Source organism: Lepisma saccharinum, chromosome 5 (assembly GCF_977018435.1).
Source record: "Lepisma saccharinum chromosome 5, izLepSacc3.1, whole genome shotgun sequence".
In the NCBI taxonomy this organism is placed as follows: domain Eukaryota; kingdom Metazoa; phylum Arthropoda; class Insecta; order Zygentoma; family Lepismatidae; genus Lepisma; species Lepisma saccharinum.
The window spans coordinates 48,630,795-48,650,741 of NC_139233.1; the positions used below are offsets into that span (position 1 = coordinate 48,630,795).

The 19,947-nt window shown below is 38.8% G+C and overlaps 1 protein-coding gene across 1 annotated transcript in view; it reads right to left on the bottom strand.

Moving 5' to 3' along the window:
* The window catches only part of LOC145987803 (RNA-binding protein 42), a 131,479-nt gene that overhangs the window by 82,874 nt on the left and 28,658 nt on the right, over positions 1-19,947 (bottom strand). The window contains exon 5 of the mRNA XM_083122509.1: positions 17,319-17,513. Within this exon, the coding sequence (XP_082978635.1) occupies positions 17,319-17,513 (195 nt within the window). The remainder of the gene's footprint in view (positions 1-17,318; positions 17,514-19,947) is intronic.

Here is a 19,947-nt window from a genome sequence, read left to right on the forward strand (position 1 = left end):
TGAATTGAAGGATGGGAGATCTTTGTCTGAGCCTTGGGGATAGCTGGGGGGATGGGGGGATGTCTTGTGTAAAATCTCCTAGCTGTGGAATACCACACAACATCCACCCTCCCAATTTGAGCATTGGTAACCTTATTGTTCAGATGACAGAAAACTTGTAATTAAAGCAATTGGAGGGTATATATATATATAAAAAAAGATTGCAAACCTTCGTCTGTTTAACTTCGAATCTACATGGGTGCCATGATGCGCAAAGATAATACAAAACATAACTGATTTCAGGTTCATACATAAATATGTATTTACATAAAATCAGTTACTTTTTGTGTACATCAGTCATTCCATTCCTTTTTTTATTTTGTAATTTACTAAAAATAAATAGAATATTATTTCTTCATTCGCCAATGCAAGTCTCAACATTTACATTGGTGGCTTACGACAATGTAACAATACAACAATTCTCACGTGATAATAGTTTTCGTAGAGCATATCTTACAAAAATGGATATACAAAAAAAAATCGTGTCCCTGAAAAGCAGATTAAGAATTTATCGACGTTTTACAATTTTCAAAAGTCTAAATTTAGCCAACAAGAAGGTAAGTGTTGTTTATATATGTAATAATTAAATGTGTACTGTGCTCTCATTCAAACTTTGTCAATTTAGAATTGTACTGGAATCGCTGATTGGAAGAAAGTTCTATCTTATAAGAATGTAAGAAGGTGCATGATAAATTTGCCCAGGATATCATTAGAAATGTGTGTGTGGGTTCGTGAACATTTGATAAAATTATAATCTTCTGTGTTGCTAGTCAGAAAATAAAGAATTATTATACCTAGTCATATCATAAATACTGTCACAAGGTTTGTGAAATAGACACAAGATGGTTAAGGATAGTGTAATATCCATAGAATATGTGGTATACGAATATGTGAAGAACACAAAACACCTATAGCTACTCAAAATGACCACCTTTAGCACGCACACAGTCCTTCAGTCTTTGTGGCCACGCATCAATTGCATTACGCACGATATCTACAGGGAAGTCCGCCACTGTCTTCACAATAGAGCGCTTCAAACTAGCGATGTTGGGGTGTCTTTTCTTGCACGCCATTTTCTGAAGAACAGCGCACAATTTTTAGTCCAGAGAGTTAAGATCGGGGCTACCAGAGGATCAATTAGAAGTGGAAATGAAGTCCGGCACAGTCGTCTGGGGCCACTGCTGGGTCGTCTTAGCCTTATGGGCTGGTGCCGACTCCTGCTGGAAACTCCAGACCTGACTGCGAAAGAGGGTGTTCGTGAGTCCCTTGACCACACCCTCATGGACCATCTCGTGGTACACCTTGGCCGATGTTTTGATGCCTTGCTCACAGAAATGCAGCTCAGTGGGGCCCTCGTAGCTCACCCCCCACCACACCATAACTGACACTGGGCGATGACCCCTCTGGACCCTCGGAGCTTGTCGGCAGCTTCTTGTGAACTCCTCGCATATGCTCTGTCGTTTTGGGCATTGAATGCCTCCTCCACATTGAACAGTTTCTCATCGGTGAAGAGGATTTGAGGTGAAGCCCATTTGCTGCGTACCGCTTGTGTAGGTGCTTTGCTTTGATCTACCTCTGCTGCTTTAACGCATCATTGAGCTTGCAGTCCTAGCTTACAACGTAACACATGAGACATCGACATTTTTGACATCTTATGGTCCTGAGGCAGTACTGACTGTCTCCTGACATGATTTCGTCGCACACATGCCGCCACTGCTTTCACAACCTCTGGAGTTTGTACTGGAGTTTGTACTGTTCAAGCCCGTCCTGCCCTGGGCCGGTCGTTCACAGTTCCAGCTTCAATATATCGCTGGAGAGTGCGATACACGAACCTCTTTGAGATTTGAAGCTTCTGGAGAAGTTGGAAAATCTCACCTGCTTCTTTCCCCACCTTATGTAATGCAATGACAGCCACTCAATTGTAATGCTCGCTCCATTCCATCCTGATCTGTACCACAATCACCTTCTCCCGTCTGCAGCTCACCACAGAATGACTCAGGTCTTACAGTTCCCCATGGGCAGGTGCTACCCTTGCCCTGAAGATGTCCAGCCAGCCTCCAAAGTTGTGACAGTATTTATGATATGACTAGGTAGTAAGAGAAGTTTGCTTCTACACAGATTGGTATAAAAGCATTTTTTTTCTTACGAAACATTTTTGTTGTTATTTTAACATTCAAATATGGTTTGAATGATGTTGCAAGAAACACATCAGCATCATTTCTCACTTAAAAATAATTGGGAAAGTGCTGTAATATATATAACTCTAATTCAAAGGTTTGAACAAATCCTTATACAGTGTTGTCTCCATTTGAAATAATGTTTTTTGCTAGTTTTCTGATAGATTTATTGTCAAAATCTACTGTAGCAACTTAAAAAATTTCGTTTACACATCTGTATCAGGCATTGTCCAATCTTAAATTATATAACAATGGAGTGTTATTAAATAATAAGAATCTCGTGTTTGTGTGAAACACGAACACACGCGCACACACATATCTACCAACAATGAAATTCCAGGCCCAACTGGACACTGACAATGAATGAAAAGGCCTCCAAGGACCCCAGATCTCATCTCTGCTCGATTCTTATTTGTGAGGCAACCTGAAAGCCTTGGTGTACGAGGTCAATATTCAGAGCATTCTCCATCTTAAAAACACACTGCGCAGGCATGTCAGCAAATTTCTGTGACTACAATCCATAAAGTGATGCAAGAGGCAAGATTTCATCTTTAACTGCGTATGCAATACAACAGCAGACACATTGAACAAACTCTGTAAGTCTACATGCTTTTCTCCTATGGGTCCAGATTTATGAGACACCCTGTAGATATTTTTTAGGAGTTGATCTACAAAGCATGCTCACTGAGAGGTTGTTCTGTTCTCTTTTCAAATCTTGCAATGTAAAAAGCGTAAAATTTCTGTACATATCAAATACTATGTACATCAAGAGAGAGGAATTACTAATGTTTCCACTTCAGGCCCGTAGCCAGGAATTCTTAGTAAGGGGGGAGGGGGGAGCGAAGTCAATCCCAGAGGAGGCAAATTTTTAATATATTGTGTCGCATTGGCAGATATAGGAGGGTGCACATAGGCACTTGCCCCCCTTCCCCAAAAGCTATAAGAAACAGGAAGGGGATGATATCTTGACGGCAGAAAAAAGTACTACTTGAACCTCGTTCTACTGGCTTCTGCATTTCTTATCGCGCTGGATTGGTCGCTTCCCCGCTCCCCACTTACCCTGCCAGCTTCTAGAGCACCCTCCGTAAGAACTGAAAAGAGCTATAGTACGACATTATTCAGAATCCCACACACCTCAATAAATCACAAAATCAATAAGTGTCTTTGTTATGTTGCTAGAGTAATAGAGGATATAATTGTAAACATTAGTGAGAATTCCAGATAGGAATGTGTTCTGTATTTTTCACAGGGGCGCAAAGCAGGCTCTCGGGGGGGGGGGAGTTGCCCCCTGCCCCCTCTAGCTACAGGCCTGTTCCACTTTAGAGTTTTTCATGCTTTTTCTATAAGAATGTAGAAAGGCTTATGCTCTGTTACATAATTCTATGTGCGTGAGATTGGTCTTTATTAGAAGAAAGCCAAATTTGTAGTTCTTGCATTTGTAATGCCTTGCACAATTTCGACATGTATAAAATAAAAATTAGGAATTGGGAATTTTGAAATCATTGGAATTTTGACATGATGGTAATCTTCATGTAACGCTTTTACTACTTTCAATTGTTTTATGTAACTACCTTTATATTATTCACTTATGGAAGCCAGTTTAAAAATTGTTTCACCCTTGCACAATTTCCATGTATATAAAAGAAAAATTAGGAACCATGGTAATTTGAATTCAATAATTTGTCAAGTTTATCTTTTCTATATCCACATAATTTGATTGTATAATTTTGAAAGACGATGCAATATTGGAAAAATAAAATAAAAATTAAAGTCGGTAGTATAAATGATCAGAGAATATGGCCAAGGAGGTCAGCTATTTTGACTGACTTTTACTTAGTAGGCATCCCAAGAACTCAGTCATCTTGTACTTTGCTCTAATGCACTAACAATTGTAATAAAATGTTATACAAGGTAACCAAAAAAGTTCTTGCCGTTTTTGACGTCCCATTAACCATGCGCTCACAGAGAGGAAACGAAATGACGCACGTGCCTGCCAAGCGATCGGGAATTAGTCTGACCATCGACTGTCAGTAATACAGGCACGTTGCGCACACACAGCAGTCATAGCTCGTCCAGTGTCGAAGAGAAATTTAGGTATCGAAGCAGCTTGTTCGCATGTGTTTGTTGTATGACTTTAAAGTGGGCCTGTCAGCTGCCGCATCAAGTCTCCGCATTTGCCAAACATTTGGGGAGAATGCTGTGAACGAACACAATGCAAGGCATTGGTTCCAGAAATTCCGTTCGGGAGATGTGAGCCTTTCGGATGAACCTCACAGTGGAAGACCACATGTGTTGGATGATGAGGGCCTGAAAGTAGCCATCGAGGAGGACAGTGGTCTAATGTGTGATGAACTTGCAGAAAGGTTCCATGTTTCCGCTGAAACATTCAGACTGCACCTGCATGAAATAGGGAAGTCATACAAGTTAAGCAAGTGGGTACCCCACACATTGTCGGCAGCCAACAAGGAACAACGAGTGACAGCCTGTTTGTCCTTGCTCACTCGGCACCTGAACACACCCATATTTGATCGCTTGCTCACTGGTGACGAAAAGTTGGTCCTCTATGACACTCCCAAGCGTACCAGACATTGGTTGTCGCCACGTAACCCTGTTCCTCACACCTCAAGACCACCTCTGCACCCACGAAAGGTTATGCTCTCTGTATGGTGGAATTGTCGGCAAGTGGTGCATTACGAGCTCCTTCCACCTGGCCAGACCATCACTGCTGACCTCTACTCTCAGCAGTTGGAAAGGGTGCACCATGCATTGCGGCAGAAGGAGCCGGCATTGGTGAATCGCAAGGGTGTGCTGTTCCTGCACAACAATGACAAGCCACATGTGGCAAAGAGTACCCGGGACACCCTTCAGCAACTTGGCTGGGAGACACTGTGTCATCCACCATATTCACCGGACCTTGCACCAACAGATTACCACCTGTTTCATTCCCTCGACAACCACCTCCGTGGGAGATCCTCCGCAAATGAGGGAGACCTGTGGAATGCACTCACAGACTTCTTTGCATCCAAGCCCGCCGAGTTTTATCACCAGGGTATTGTGCAGCTGCAGGTACGTTGTCAAAAGGTGTTGGATGCTGATGGAGATTACTTCGAAATCTAACGGTACCTACCGTCCACTGTATTGCTCTTTGTTTATCACTGCTCTAGAATGGCAAGAACTTTTTTTGTTACCTTGTACATGAACTTCTACTGTGTTCGAGTACTGATAGTAAGAATCCAGTAGGAAGACCAACATGAGGATGGAGGAATAACATTGATATATGCCTAAGGAAAATCGGTAAGGATGGAAAAGACTGGATTGATCTTGCCCAGGATAGGGAGACATGGAAGGATTGTGTTGCAGTGCCATAAACCTTCAGGTTTAAGAAGGGTAGAGAGTTAGTTAGTTACTTAAACATTTGAAATCTCGGTGCTGTTTAAGACTGCCCAACTGGCAGATAGTTTAACAGAAAGAATAACAAGATACTGAAATCCCAGCCAAATCTAACACAATAATTTTGAACTGTTCTGGATGTAACAATCACTTAGTAATAAAAATGTCAGAAAGGGGCAGTAGCCCAATTAACAGAAAATGTTTAACCCCATAAAGGTGGATTTTTTTCTGAAAAAGTCACTACTGGTCAAAATTGAGGCTTTTTTAAGGAAAATTCCATTTCATCACTCCCTTCTTCCTTCTTCATTCCATACACATTCATTGTCGTGTTGTAGTAGTGGTAACCTCTTTGAATTGTAAACAAGGGTTCCCTGGTTCGATACCCGGTGGAGGCACACTGCACAGTGGTTCATATCCCACTTATAACCGTAGGTCCAGTCCTGATTAGCCTATATACTCATATAGTGGACTTAAAACTTTAAACAAGTTCAACTCAATGTTTGCATCAGCAAATTTGGCTTTTGAGCCATATTTCGGTTTTCTATTTTGCATGACCTACACTGCACAAAGGCACGCAACTTTTCTTACATCTTATATTCTTTTTCTTCTTCTTCTTCTGCTACTTTTTTGTTTTTACTACAGCTAGCATAATCTCACCTAACATGATTGTTTGTTATATTCTCAACATCTGGGCATATAAATATGCCACACGCAGTCGAATCTAGTCAAAGGAAACACAAGCAGCTATATACGAGGGTCACTATTTATATTTTGAGCCTTGGCAACACTGATTGAAGTTAGGCGCGATTTGAAGTTTGCACGGAATCGTCTGGCATTATTGACCATAACGTACTTCAAATGTTTTGTCAATAGCTTGATTTGTGTTGTTTATGTTGCCTTGGAGATTGCATGACAACAATAAAATGGAATTGACTCGTGAACATTTTCGTGCGATGATTTTTTACGATTTTCGACGTGGACAAGACAAGAGTGCATCGATCAACTTACTTCCACATTTGGCGATGAAGCCCCATCCTTTGCCACTGTGAAACGCTGGTATAACGAATTTAATCGTGGCCGCCATTCGCTCACCGACGAGATTTGCGAAGGTCGTCCAAAATCAGTTGTTGTTCAAGAAAACATTGATGTGACATACTGTGAGATTGAGGCAACCATAGGCATTAGTTCCACCAGCATATATAAAATATTACATCATCATTTAGCTGTGAGAAAGGTATGTTCTCGTTGGATCCCACACAATTTGACAAAAACTCAAAAAGATGCTTGCGTCAATTGGTGCAAACAAATGCTCAATAAATACAATCGTGGTGCTTCAAAAGACGTACATAAGATTGTAACAGGTGACGAATCATGGATATATGCATATGAACGTAAACAACAGTCGACTGTATGGGTGTTTCAAGATGAACCCAATCCAACATAAGTTGTTCGAGCTCGAAGCACATTGAAACAAATGGTCGCCTTTTTTTTTGGGAAAACTGGTCATGTGGCAACTGTGCCTTTAGAGGAACGTAGAACGGTCAACTCTGAATGGTACACAACAATTTGTTTGCCAGAGGTCTTCGGTCAAATACGGAAAACAAACAAACGCCGTCGGATCATTCTTCATCAAGACAATGCCAGCTGTCACACATCTCGTCTAACAACCGACTTTATGAACAGTCAAAAAATCGAATTGATGGGTCATCCACCGTACAGTCCTGATTTGGCACCCAATGACTTCTTCTTGTTCCCAAATGTCAAGAATAAATTGGGTAGACAATGATTTTCGTTGGCGGAAGACGCTGTTGATGCGTTCAAAAACCATATTATGGAGGTATCTCAAGAAGATTGGAAAAACTGCTTTGACAAATGCTTCGAACGAATGCAAAAGTGTATTGACCATAAAGGAGAATACTTCGAAAAACAATAAAGCAGTTTTCAATGCCAAATTCCTGTTTTTTCATTGTTAGGCTCAAAATATAAATAGTGACCCTCGTATGCTTTCCGCACTAGAACAGCACATTAGGGATGGCTTATATATACACCATCCACATTTAAGGGCAGTGAGCGAATTAACAGGGGGGGAGGATGCCAGGGATCCTCGCCAACCCCCCCCCTCCCAACAACAAAAAAAAACACAGCAAAAGAAAAATTATTTTTATCCCTGCCAGGAATGTTTTTATCTCCTCAAAGAAAATGGAACTGCTAGAATTTTAAGTAGGAAAGGGTCATTCGACCATTCAAATTTATGTTAGAATTTCCTGATAAATTTAATGGGGAAATCTGTCTTCATTGGGAGAGTTAATGAAAATGTAGTAATTCAGAAATGCATAATGATAAATTACAACTGAAAGCATACAGTATATGATTTCTTCACTGTAGCACAACTGAAAAATCATTCATGTCCACAATTGTAAAGTCACCAAAGATTTCCATGCCAAAAAGCAAGCAGCCTTGTGGATTAAAGGAGGACCATTCTGCAACTGACTAACCTCACTGAACATGTATTCAAGTGTTCACAAGAAACTTGTAGGTGGTGAAATGGACCTTAAGTTTGAACCTGGCAATGGAAATTTGGATAAGTTTTCGGTGTTATTAGTTCGATAGCTTTCTTTTGTATACAAGTTTGGGCTTTCTTAGAATGTGAATACAATGTTTCTAAATTACATCATAAATGCATTAAGTAAGATTTAATAACCTAGGTTAGAACCAATGTTCTAAGGTACTTACAACCGCAAGGCAATAGTTTAGTTTACTGGCTGGTAATATACAGTATACACAAACTTTCACACCCAGAAAATCACAAATATGCCAACAAGTGACGGCACCAGCAGGAAGGGGTCAAGCCCTTGCAGCCCCGAGATATCGAATGGTCAAATTGTAGCGATATTTTATTACAAAGAATATTGTTTTCTGCGATTTACAGGCTGTCAGTTACATCAATTAACTGCCATGTCCAACAAAATAACGGGAGAACATTTTCACAAGAGACATTAGAATGAGAATCATGTTGACTCCCATAACTAGGGGTGTGCGGGATGGAAAAATTTTGATCAAGATTGGATTGGGAAGGTAATATTAATACTTCAAACGTTCTGGAATAAAGAAATTCTCCATTTCCTGATCAGGCTGAAAAATTGTTGGGATGGGAAATTTTCAAACTTTCATGATGCGGTGAAAATCTGGAATTGTATGCACCATCTCCTCTTAAAGTGATTGTTTTTACACTTCTGGAATAAAAAAAAATAATTTCAAGAAATTTCAGGCAATTATAGTGTTGAAAATATAAAGAATTAGTTTCATTTAAATAAGATCCTTTGGAATTTCTCGGCTGTTTCTAATTTACGAAAAGTCGGGATCTGATCTCGATAAATCACACTGTCATTTTCAATTATTACTTTTTTTTACAGTACCCTTCGGCATATAAAATGATGGATCAGAGATATCATGAAGGACAGTAGATTAAGTGGTCTCTGTTTGATATCTGTACTTTGTGACAGTACAAAATGACAAAGAACTGTTCATCAACAAAGTGAATGATGTATATGGAAAGGAAGTACGGCGAATCCAGTTTCTATCTATATAGCACACTGGAGTCTGAACTTGTATACACCACCAAAGTATTTAAAATTCAATTTCAACTTTATGATTTGTAAATTAATAATAATAATAATTTAGCAATAATAATAAAAACAAAACAATAAAAATAGAAGTTTCTATGACTGAAGGGCAAGATATGAAATCTTACTCTGCCCCCCCCCCCCCCAAAAAAAAAATCCGACTTGGTGTGAGCCTCCTCACCAAAGCAAAAAGTTTAATTCGCACAGTGCTTAAGGGGTTGTCCTCCTCCATGGCCGTGCAGTCTAAGGCACCTTGCTTTGGATGGCGGCTGTGGGACAGCATGGCAGTCGGTAGGTAAGCCAATGCCCTTCATGGGCTGTTACGCACAGGATTATTATTATTTAAGGGGTTATATTTTGCATTGCATAAACTTTCATCATGTAAAACATAGGGACTTAACTTCATTTCTTAAAATATCAAACATTTACTCACCTTAATAATGTATACTGTGTTTCAAATGTGTTTCTAATGTCTAAACTTCATATAAATTCACCAAAAAATCCCTCTAAATACAGATTTTTTGCAGTTTTTATGTATTTACAACAGCGTTGTGATAAATTACTTTCTGGACCATTATTGAGCAACTTAAAGGCCAAAATAGCTTCAGTGGCAAAAGATGACTAGTTGAGTATGTTTCCGAAAAATGGCTGGCACTTAAAAGAAAGCACGTGCTTCAGAGATTTCAAAATCAATCTACCACGTCAACAAGTATAATAACAATAATAATCATCATAATAATAATTGGCAAATTACTGGGTGGACTCAAGCTCCATGTGTTCATGTTAAATTTTCTGCAATAGCAAATTTAAAACATATGCAGTTTGTAGAGAATATTCTAGCATTTCCTAATCCCTGATTTTAAACAATTTAGCAATATGCATTGTTGGAGTAGAACAATGCTTGCCTGTTAACCATTTCCATGGTGCTTATCTTCAAAAGAAATTAAAATAACATAGCCATTGACTCAGTAACAGATTGGCTTTTGTAACTAGTTTCGAATTGATGTTTTAACTAGTTTGAAGCAAAGTAAGTAACCATGATATATGTGTGTTACACATGCAAAATCTTCCTATTTTAAGACTTCCCATCTAAACTTTTCACGCATCCAAGACGTTCGGTTGTTGTTAAGGCCAATGCTGGAAACGTAAATTCTCTAGGTATGGGGGGGATCTGTAGGAAATTTATCCTCGCTGGGAGATGCTTTACACAAATGTTCTTATCTGAAAGGGGGGGAGGGGGACTGGCTTCCCAAACGTTGAGCTCTGGTTAAGATTATAGTCTTTAAAAACAATGGATTTATTAAATTTCCAGAAATTTTGTTAGTGGGCAGGCTAAAAATACTTTCGTATTGAAGCCTAATGCAGGTTAAAGTTAACAAATGAAGATAAAACAGCTCTAAAGCTGTATAAAGTGCTTTACTCACAATCATAATGGATTCTCATTGCTATTTTAAAATTTGCCATTGCAAATGACACTGTGTATTTTAGTGTAACCCACGAGTTTCTGCCGTGATCGGTGTGGCACAATGTGAGAACCAGTGTTGCTAATCCGTTCGATAGACAAATCGCTACAGAGCACCGAGGCACAGATGTTACAGAAATCAGCTCTATCTAATGTTGAGTTTTGAATGCCATGCATTATAACCAGGGCTGGGATTGATATGTACAGTCACGGACAGTTCTGGGTTGTAACAATCTCATTAACTTTCAATGGATTTGTTACAACCCAGTAGTGTCCACGACTGTACATACATATGGACTAAAACGTTGCTAAATATGGACTAACACATGCGTAAAATTACCCAAAATGATGCAAAGAAGACGTCTTCATAGTGATTCATTACTTGTGTGATTTCAAATAAAGTAAAAAAAAATATTTTTCCATTGCAGTAATGGACCTGGTGGCATTTTAACTGTTCACTCCAAATAAGCTCGTCCACACTGGTACAGAAACTGCAACGATATGTGATTGATACACGACTAACACTACCACTGGTTGGAGAACTAATAACCTGCAAATGTGTTAAACTGCGACAATTGGACCACAAACACTCCTTAAGCAGTTTTTTTGACTCTCTGTGATGGGCAACAGTTGGCTGCCTTTGATGTACATTTACAAACGATGCTGGCTTTCACAACAATAACAAGAATAAGAAGTTCATATATTGCCACGAGACAATAAGCGGCGTGGCTTTTTCCTTTGTTATAAACATGTCACCATCAAAGAATGCCAATTTTAACAAACAAAGCAATATGCATCGCATTAGCAGCAAAAATAACAGCTTCCGTCATACAATTTCTAAGAACACGTGTCGGAGCTGAGAGTTGAAATGCTCATGCATCCACATAAGTTATTTCATTTGAGCAATTCTAAAGTGATGAAATATGAACAATAGTACTGGAGGCATTATGGTGAACAGGGTAGAACACATGATGCTGAGAGAGAGGGAGACAAAACAAAAATTGGGATCTGCACAACGGCAAAGATATGTGTGTTGTACTCTACACTCCCAATTTTATTCAATCTACACTTGTTATTACATGAGAAAAATTCTGAAAAATAGTAAAATTCACACTTCAAATCAATACTACTTTCGTGGAGAAAATCACACAATAATCATATCTAATCTGAACCAGTTTGTTGTTTGAATATCTAGCTGCCATCCATCGACAGACATAAATAATCACAAAAAGTTATTGTATTTTTATTGTGTCTAATTTAAGAATAAAATGCGCTCATAAGGCATATCTTCATCTGACCATCATTCCCTTAGTTTCTACCAGGACCTCCCCGATAGCGCAGTGGTAGCAAAATCTGCCCCCTATTCATTATTAATTTTTTTTTTCCCAATACTTCTGTCTGGTGTGCACAATAATGAAGGCACATTAACTTGTGATAATGTTTTGTATACAATCATTATGCATGCATAACAAATTCCAAATTAATGTGATGAATTCTTGACTTACCACAAACACAATTTGGAGATTTCAAAATATTTATTTTACATAAATGGTGATACGATATCCTGTGACCATTTTTTAATCTATTTATTAAAATGATTGCATTATAAATTATAAAACCAAAGTTGTTTTCCTACAGTGTTCATCAACACTTTACAATGAAGTCTTACACTATATTTGCCACTCTTCAAAAATGTTCTTCTTTACCCTACACAAAAGATCCGTGTAGTGCAATGGTAATGGATTGGTTCTTTGGTCAATAGTTGATAGTAGTTTGTTGTCAGTAGTTTGTTACATGCTATTGAATATATTAGGATGTTTCATTTATGATTGATTGATCGATTTGGTGTCTTAAGTCCACTTTATGCACAGTAAGGCTAATCGGGACTGGACCTACAGATTAAAGTGGGACCTGAACCACTATGTGCCTCCACCGGGCATCAACCTGGGACCCCTTGTTTACAAGGCAATGACGATACCACTGCGCCATCGGTGAGGCTCCCTTTCAACTATGATAATGGCATCATCGAAAAATATGAAAAGTCCCAAATAACATAATAGTAGTATGCGAGTTTCTTTGAATGTTTAAATGTTACGGAAATTTACAAGCATTGACCTGTATATCCATGTAGGATTGCTTTACGGCACGAAAGTGAAGCCATTCTCTCGCATAGTTGCACCAGGTAAAAGGGGAATAACACTGGCGCGGACATAGTTTTCTATGGTAGCAAACGTATTGTTACGACTTATTATTTAATAAAAACAAATTATTGTTTATTAGAGAACCTTAACAGGGAGCATCTCACCTTCATTCAAACACCATGAGCTTTAAGATTAGAATAAGAATATCACTGTATTTTTAAGAGATTCTTAAGCTGTCATTAAACTTTATGGTTAGCTCCATCGACTGCCTTAAGGGACAAAACTGAAGCCACTAAGATCAGCTCAGGTAGAAGACGTCTTTTCCTATAATGGCCACTGTGGCTCCTGTAGAAATACATGTATTCGAGCACCAATATTTTCACCAAGCACCCTATGCCAATAAGGCATCTGGAATAATAGCATACTACTCATAACATTCATGCATAAAGAGAAAATTCGCAGCAGTAAGTTCATTCCCTTTTTTTTTTCTATCATACCTCTCGTTTTCAAACCTCTGCGATGTCCCAAGTCATTCGTGTTTACTTAGAGACACGGACATTTCTGGTTTACAATCCCATTAACTTTCAATGGAATCACAACCTAGAAACTGTCCCTCACTGTAAGGTAGTTTTCAGACCGAAATGACAAATGGCACGTGGCACATGTTGCTTCAGTATGAACCAATCAACAGCAACATTTCACTCCGCACCAGCATGACAAGCTGCACAAGCCTGCATTCCATTGATGAAACCCCTAAGGAAGCTTTCAGACCGAAGTAGCAAGCAAAAGGCAACACGTGTCACTTGAGGATTTAACCAAACACAGGCTTGTGTGGCCCATCCTGCCGCTGAGGTGTGAAATGTTGCTGTTGATTGGCTTGATCCCCAGCGACATGTGTTGCTTGTTGATTGTCACTTCGGTGTGAATTTTCCCTTAGGGAGAGACAAGCTGAAGGGTAACGCAACACAAGAAGTTTACACCGGAGCGAGAAGCAACACACTGTTATATTTCATTCTAATGTAACTTTGACCCGAAAGCTGTTTAATAACGAACATTGCACTTAAGAGACTCTACCAACACAGTTCTGTTTTGGACAGCTTTGGAGTTAAAGTTAGGTGAGAATGAACCTGCTCCTATCTACAAGAACGTCAACAGTGTGTCGTTGACCTATATGGAAAATCTTCGTGGAAAAACATTCCTTGTGGTGTCCCTCAAGGCACTGTACTAGGCCCCCTCTTAATTGCTCTGTATATAAGTGACCTCCCGACGGTGATTAACTGCTGTAAATACCATATCTATGCCGATGATTTTCAGTTATATTTCTCTTTCCCCCCGCAAGAAATACTGCATGCAATATAAATTGTGAACAATGACCTTAAACAAATAAGTATTTGGTCTGTACACCATGGTTTACATCTAAACCAGACTAAAACCCAGTGTATTCTTGTAGGTACCCCTAAAATTTTGAGCAAAATAGATAAATCTAGCCTCCTTAGACTCAACGCAAATGATATGCATCTGCCCTTCTCCTCTACTGTTAAGAATCTGATACTCAACCACCATCTCACCTGGGCAGAGCACATTAACTCGGTATCTAGAAGAGCTTTCGGTGCATTGCATTCACTCTATCGGCTCAAAAACTTCCTCCCTGAACGCATAAAAATTAAACTGGTCCAGTCTCTTGTATTTCCCATTGTTGACTATTGCGACATTGCTTTCTTGGATGTCAATCACGAGCGAGCTGAACGACTGCAGCAAATTCAAAATGCCTGCATTCGTTTCATTTTTGATCTAAAATATTCAGAGCATTTGACATCGTACTTTGCGAAGGTCGAGTGGCTTAAATTAAGCGATAAACGAAATTTTCATAAGTTAATTTTACTGTACAAAATCCTCCAAATAAAAGACCCGCAATATCTCTATAACCGATTTCAACATCTTTCCGACTTTCACAGCCGCAACACCAGATCGCGCGAAAGCTCTCTGCTCTCCATTCCATTCCACTCCACAAATCCAACTTTTATGCAAATTCTTTTACTGTTACCTCAGCAGGCCTTTGGAACAAGTTGCCACCTGAAATTCATCTCTCTTCCTCAATTGTCACGTTCAAAAAATTGTTAAAGTTACACATATGATATAATGAAAATTAAATGTTTGACTTCTCTAATAATGTGGCAGGTGAAGAGAATGCCTACAAGGATGTAAGGCATAAAATATTATTTAACGTAATAGTTTAGTTGAATTATCGTCAAAGTATTCCGTTTTGGACTGTGTTTAAGTAAGTGCAATGTTGGACTGTGCTTAAGTAGTGTAGTGTTATGTATTTGCTTGTACGTGTGTAAGGTCAAAAATATGTATGTGTGAGTGTGTGTGCCCGTATCTATAGGTTAGATTACCATTCTTATATGTATTTTTCTTTGTAATTTTTATATCTCTGTAATTTTTATATATTTTTTCTTTCTTTTTTTGCAATATTTTAATTATTTCACATTCAATTTTTTTTTGTAAACATGGTCAAGTGGAAGAAAAGGCTCCACAGCCTTAGCTTCGCCATGTAAAAGAAGACAAAATAAATAAATAAATAAATAAATATACCAATGAGTTTCTCTTGAAATTCTCACCAATTTTCATACGTAAATGAACAAGTTCCCCATTCAAACACTGAAATTGAATTCAAGAGGGTCCTTTAAGAAAACCTACTTATCATTCACCCTACGCCAAGTGCAATATTGTTTTCCCAAGTAGGATCATATTTCTAAATAAATTATTATAACATTGCCTAAAATGTTCAAAAGTAATAAAATTACATTTTCTCCTGCATTTTGTCAATGGTGTCTGATTTTTTTTGTTATAAATTCAAAGATAGCAGTTTACATAATTAAAATAATGTATTCATTAGTGGCTTACATAATAAAAATACAATGTATTCATTTCAAAATTAATTCCATAATGCTGTTATTTATGTTCAAGGAGATTGTACATATCTGTTACCTTCTTTATCATCAAAGAGTATTATCATTTCTCATGTTACCAACAATCTTTTATAGCATGAACAAACATTTAAAAAAATTAAATTACTTATAATTAGTGAAAGAACGCGTTAAAATATTTTGATCTCTATCATTGTTTAAAAACATTTAAAACCACATATTAGTAATATACTTAAAAATATGTATGTTTGATGTAACATGTTTCAATTAGGTTATATAATATAGAACATTTTCTGGGAACAGTATAAGTTGACCAAGACGTAACGAAAGAGTATAACAACAATGAAATTTCGAGGCTTCAACTTCTAACAATTACACCTGAATCTTGAATTTCCAAGTATCTTCACATGAGCCATTAATCTCATTTTGGATACGTTAGACGAAGCATTAGTCATCATGACAAAGCTTTGACGGTGACTGTTTGTTCAACCTGCCTATGGCTTCTCTATCTGTGATTGTATGTATAGTTTGGGGCAACTAAGGGCCGGGTGACCATGACCACAAGGGAAACTGCCTTAGGGGCTATTGGTTTTAGAAAGATGGATTTATTGTTGTTATTAACTGAAGTTACTGTGGATAACATTGTATATTGCAAAAATCATGTAGCAATTTAAGCTAAGAGATTACTGTTATTTTGATGTAATTATGTGGGTATTAAATAAACACATACACACGATAAATGTATATCTTAACAGGAAAACTCAGTATTTTATAAATAAGGCCATTATTTTTCGTCACTGAAACAGTAAATAAATAACATGATCATGTTTTTTGTTGGGGGAAGGTGGAAAGTAGGAGAAACAGAGTAAAAAGATGGGAGAAAAGGTAAATTAGGGACAGGCGGCAAAAATCCACCTAGCCTGGGAGAACTTTTAATCTTGAGCCACTCCCTGTGTATAGTATTGTGATCGCACCTCATCTAGCTAATCACAACAGCTGTCTAAAGACCAACACATTTGATAGGTGTAGCATTGAGGATGAAGTATTTATCTGAGCTGCATATCTGAACAGAACATGGTGCTCAACACAGTGAACGTCTGTATCTCAGATCGAGTATTTCTGTCATAGTAGAACCACAGCCAGAAGGACCTGCGTAGAACCAAGTGTTCTGTGCAACGTACTCATGCACGGAGAAGAGGGGCAGAATGGAGCATGGTTCCTCGTGGCCGGAGGAGAAGGTGTGCGAGGGTTTTTGGCCGAATGTTATTTTGTTTGTGGTTGCTCTGTAAGTCTGTGTATGTTCACCATGATAAAATGTTTCATGTGCTACACTCATCTAGTGGATTACACACCCCCAACCCCACCACAAAATTTTGCCAATATCTCAGCCAAAATTTTCACAAGGCTCAATACATGGTCATTTTGGCTCTATAATTTACCTTAAATGCCTTGAATACAAACTTACACTCCTCCGTATGGAAAATTATGGATGAAACCCCTGCACAATAAATAAATCACAAGACATGAATGAAGAAAATAATCACTGAGGTACTCACCATTCATTTCCTTCATTGCCTTAATAAAGTCCTGCGGGTCTTTGAAACTGACAAATCCATAACCTTTGGTCTTGTTGGTTCTTTTATCCCGGACTACTTTTGCCTTCAAGAACGATGGAAACTTTCCAAATGCCCGAGCCAGAACTTCGTCCGTCACATCATTGCCCAGATCACCACAGAATATCCGAAAATCATCTGGAAACAAAGCAAAGTAGGAATTCACAATGAGATGTGATGCGTGGCTAGAATTTATAAACAGAAAAGTGGATCCCCAATTTTACAGTTTCCCCATTTATACATACATTCAATCCTCATGATCCCAATAAAACAAAGTGTTATAACATTTTCTTGGATTTTCCAATTTACAGTATTATTTTCTTTTTACCTGGGCCCCTTGAAAAATGTAAAATTTAGGTTCTAGTGTGTATGTTTTATGCTTTAGAGCATGTTTCAAAAGTTTTAGGTCACAAGTGCATCTTAAAAGTTATCCAGAATACTTATAAGCGGTAATGAGCAGAGCTAGGATTTTCATGACTTTACCTTTTTTTTTAAAATAAGAATTATAATTAGTTGAAACCCCAAATGGCGGACAAGTAACAATGTTGTCAACCTAACATCAACGTTCCTTAATACTTCAAAAATCTCCTCGTTTTCGGCGACAAATTCAATGTACTAACCAGTGAACCTCCCACCCTACACTTCATATGTGCAGCAGAACGAGCAGCATTTTACACCCAACCCGCTACACTTGGACAGCAGCAGCAGGCATCCTGCAGAAGGTGGCACTAAATAAGGCATTCAAATCACACCGAACCCACATAAAAATCAGGTCAGTTCCAACAGACTTCAAATATTGGCTGCAAGCAAACAACTGCTTGTGCATAAAATTGGATAAAACAAATCAGTACACATATAAAGGTAACTACTCTTGCAAAATGCATGAAAAACTAAATAGTGATTCTTACAAAACCATCGACAGTGACCCAACCAAAAAGTGCAAGCGTATCATTAAGCGTGCAGTTGAAAGTTGTGTCATGCTGAACCAGCAGGACTGCAAACTACTCCTCAACACCCACCCATCCCCTGCCATAGCCTATGGCATTCCTAAAACACACAAACAGGGAATTCCGATGCACCTCATAGTCGCAGGGTTCAACCAACCAATGGTCCACCTCACAAGCTGGCTAAAAAGAAAATCTCTGACCACAACCACAAACTGACGTACATTTTCCGCAACACAGATGCCAAAGAACTAATAACCTCAATAGTGCAAGCCAACCATGCCAAACTCGCTAGTATCAATATAGTCGACATGTATAACTCGATCCTGATCGACCTAGCCCTCGCCTCGGTGAAAAGATGGCTTGCTGCCAAAAGGGTCTCACCAATGGAAGAGTCAGAGGTATCCAAGTTATTGAAAATCTGCCTCAGGCACAACTATTTTCAGTTTGAAGACAAATACTTTATACAAACAGAAGGATTAGCCATGGGAAACTCCTGTCCGCTCCCATAGCCAACATTGTGATGCACCTAGCCGAAAGGGATATCCTCCACTCACCAGAACTCCAGTTAAAAATGATATGGCAGATATGCAGACGACACCATTGTCGTTTACAAAAAGGAAGAAGAAATGGGTCTACTTATGGAAAAACTTGGCAACATTCACCCCAGGTTAAAATTCACAATAGAACGGGAAAACCAAGGCATTATCAACTTCCTAGATCTAACAATCAAAAGGAGGGGCAACAAATTCACCACCGCAGTCTACAGAAAACCAGGGGCAGGGAATCAATATATCCACTCCCATTCCAACCACCCACCAAAACATAAAGCTAATGTATGGCTTAACTTCTACCGAAGAGCTTTCTTGCACTGCTCAAGTGAAGAGGATTTGAAGGAAGAAGTTACCATGGTTACAGACATAGGACTTCAAAATGGATGCACAGTACATCAACTCTCTACATGGTGTAGCAAAGCTAAAATGCAGGTGTGACAACCTAACCAACACCACCCAGACAGCAGCAATAAAACAAAATTGATTGCCTTCCCTTACCACCAGACTACATCCAACCACCTAGCCCATACCCTGAAACAGTATGACATCAAACTCGCACACAAACCAGTGAACAAAATAGCCAGTGTCCTAAGCAAACACAAGATATATTTTCTTTCACCACTTGACAACCTGGGAGTATATGATGCCCAGTGCGAGTGCAACTCGCACTACATTGGGAGATCCATCAACGAACATATACAACAGCACTTATCCGATGCAAAAAAAAATCCCAACCAACTACCGGACTAGCAAAGCACCGAGTTTAACAAACACAGGATCCAAAAAGTTTCAGTTAGACATACAGCACACACAATGATTGACACAAAAATTAAAGAGACGCACACAATTATGCACTTTCTACACGAGCTGAACATCCACAGTGGTCAGGCACATTGTGTTTGGCTCCCGCTTTTGCAACAACTCAAACCTATCACATGCAGCATACGAACTGGTTACACCAGAGACCCTAGCAGTAAGAGAGGAAACAACAGGAACAGGAACAGTCAACGCAACAGTGAAGCTTCTCAGTTTCCCCAAGTGGATGGTAGCAGAGGCCACCGAAATTAATAGAAG